At 56.3% G+C, this 2,540-nt stretch overlaps 1 protein-coding gene across 1 annotated transcript in view; it reads right to left on the bottom strand.

Moving 5' to 3' along the window:
• The window catches only part of RASSF1 (Ras association (RalGDS/AF-6) domain family member 1), a 9,141-nt gene extending 6,796 nt beyond the window's left edge, over window positions 1–2,345 (bottom strand). The window contains exons 1-2 of the mRNA XM_010851807.1: window positions 1,913–2,345; window positions 2–26 (exon numbers count right to left, since the gene is read on the bottom strand). Of these exons, the coding sequence (XP_010850109.1) occupies window positions 2–26; window positions 1,913–2,162 (275 nt within the window). The 5' untranslated portion in view covers window positions 2,163–2,345. The remainder of the gene's footprint in view (window position 1; window positions 27–1,912) is intronic.
• Window positions 2,346–2,540: the final 195 nt, after the last annotated feature.

Genomic DNA, 2,540 nt, shown 5'->3' with positions numbered 1-2,540 from the left:
GGTGATCTGGCTATCTGCAGAGAGGCCTGGCCGTAAGGTGGACGACCCCCAGCACCAGCTCGGAGGAGCGTCCCAGGGACAGAAGCGAAGCCCCGGGATGAAGGCCGTTGCTCGTCGTGTTCTCCATGACTGGCCTTATCTCAGTTCCCGTTAACACCCACTAGCACTCAGATTTTAGAGTCTCCCCCCGTCCCCCCCGTCCCCCCCGCCCCCAGCGCCTGGAAACTGGCAGGGAAAACTTCATGCTGTTAGGGATCCGGGCCTGCTCAACAGTTGGATTTCTAGCGCCTAGGGCAGAACTTCCCCTTCCTCATTATCAGCGTCCCTCCCTCCTCCCATTTACTGGAGGGGGAAACAAAAAAACTTTTAACTCAGTGCCGCTTCGTGTCCTTTTTCTCTATTCCCCTTACACTCAAAACTTACCAACACTGGTCTCTTAATTCCTCGCCTTCATCCTCTACCCATTCCAGTCAGTCTTGTTCCCCTCCCTCCAGGAAACTCAGAGACCGCACCGCGGAATGCGGTGGTCCCTTCACCTCTTCAGCATCCTCCGATGCTTGCTTTCCGGATTCCCCGGGGGGCCCTCACTACCGCGGTTTTACTCCCACCTCACTGTAGCCCTTGCTCAGGGGGCTTCACTTCTGTTTCAGCTTCCAGATCTAATGGTGGGGTGTCCGAGGCCCAGTCCTGATCGCTTTTCTTCTCTGTGTACACTGACCTACCTTACATCCAAGGCTTCCATCTGACCTCCTTGAGATCAAATTCTGTGTGTCAGTATCTTCATTTGGCTGTCCAATAAACATTTCAAGCAGACATGGCCAACATTTAACTCACTTTCCTACTCCTTTTAATTCTTCACTTCTCCTCACCCCTGCCCTTGCCAGAGTTCCTCAACTCAGCAAAAAACAAAAACCAAACCAAACCACCCCAACTCATCCTTGATTCCTCTCTTGTTTCTGCCTCTGACACACACCCAAATTGTCCTGTTTTTCATTCCCATGGCCACTCCATTTCTCCTTGGGAACACTGCTATCTCCCAGTCCTTGTCATGCTTTGTATGCTGCCACAAGTCCCATACTCATCCTAGCTGAATAAAGATAAACTCCTGTACTAGATAAGAGAGTCTCCATCACACACAGGCTTGGGACATCTTCCCTAAGTTCCCAAATGGGCCAGAGCAGTGATTCTCAACCCAGGCTACACATTAGAACGACCTGTTTTTAAAAATCGCTGGTACACTCCCAGTGACCTGACTGATTCAACAGATCTGCAGTAAGATCCAAGGGTAGGGGTTTGGAGGGCAATAAAAGCATCCCAAGTGTTTCTAGATGGTGTATGGCCAGTCAGACAGCAACCTCAGCTTGCTGGTGATTTCTGGGAGGGCAGAAGCACCAACTGGTGTGTGGTTGTGTTTCATGTTTTAGCAGCTGGTTGACTGAACCTGCAATAGGTATTTGCTAAAGGCAGACTCAAAACTCCTGCTTGCAGCCCTGTGCCCAAGTTTCTGACTATTTCCAGGCCTTCTCCCATAGGTGGGTAAGTTCCCTTCACCACAGGCATTCTCCTGGGGGACTTGGCAAGTGAATCTTTCCAAAGGGGCAAGTGTAAGAATGTGAGTCCAGAGAATGACAGGCACAAGCCTTTCTCAAGAAGGGCCAAGGCAGTGGTTAAACTTGAAAGTAGCACCTTATTTACAGACAAGCGCGTTTGCCTAACTGTCTCAGAAGCAGGTGGAGCTTGGCAAGGTTATAAACTATCAGCCCGCACTCTCTTGTGCTATGGGGCAAAGGTAACGGACCTGGTCCGTGGGGACCGTCCCCCCGACCCCCTCCATCGCAACTTGGCCCTCAGCGACGGGGCTGTCCCTTGGCTGCCCGTTTCGCTCCCGCCAGTTCTTGGGTCCGCTACTCACGCGCGCACTGCAGACCCTTGCGCACGACGCCCCAGATGAAGTCGCCACACAGGTCACACCACGTGTGCGTAGCGGGCCCCGCGGGCTGGAAGCGGTGGCCCCGGCCCGGGACCTGCTGCCTTGCGGCGTTGCGCGCTGTGCCCGGCGCGATGCGCAATGCATTGGCACGCTCGAGCCGGGTGCGCCCCGGGGCGGCGCACCGTTCGGGTGCCAGTTCCCGCAGTTCAATGAGCTCAGGCTCAGCGGACATGGCCCGGTCGGGCCGGGTCTCCGGCCGGTTCTGGGCGCTAGCGAGCGCGGGGCGGGCGGGTCCGCGGGGCGGGCCCCGATTCGGCGCCGCCTCCAGGATTCAGGCAGAGCCGCGGGAGAGCAGAGGACAGCGGCGCAATGGAAACCTGGGCGACCGCGCTGTGTCGGCCCGCAGGCGGAGTGGGACGGCGGGTGCGGCTGGGGGCTGCTCTCTCAGAGTCCCCGCCCTCCGTTTCCTATCCTCCCTTCATCCAGCGAGCCACTCCCCTCCTCTTAACAACCACGACGACCTCAAGGGGCCACGCGGAAACAGGCGTGTTTGTGGAAGCTAGCTTTACTTTACAGTACTAGAGGAAGAGGGTCCCCACATCCGGCCCTT

This window comes from Bison bison, unplaced genomic scaffold, assembly GCF_000754665.1.
Source record: "Bison bison bison isolate TAMUID 2011002044 unplaced genomic scaffold, Bison_UMD1.0 scf7180017864304, whole genome shotgun sequence".
NCBI lineage: Eukaryota > Metazoa > Chordata > Mammalia > Artiodactyla > Bovidae > Bison > Bison bison.
The sequence above is the reverse complement of the archived record's forward strand: the minus strand, read 5'-3'. Positions and strand labels throughout refer to the sequence as shown.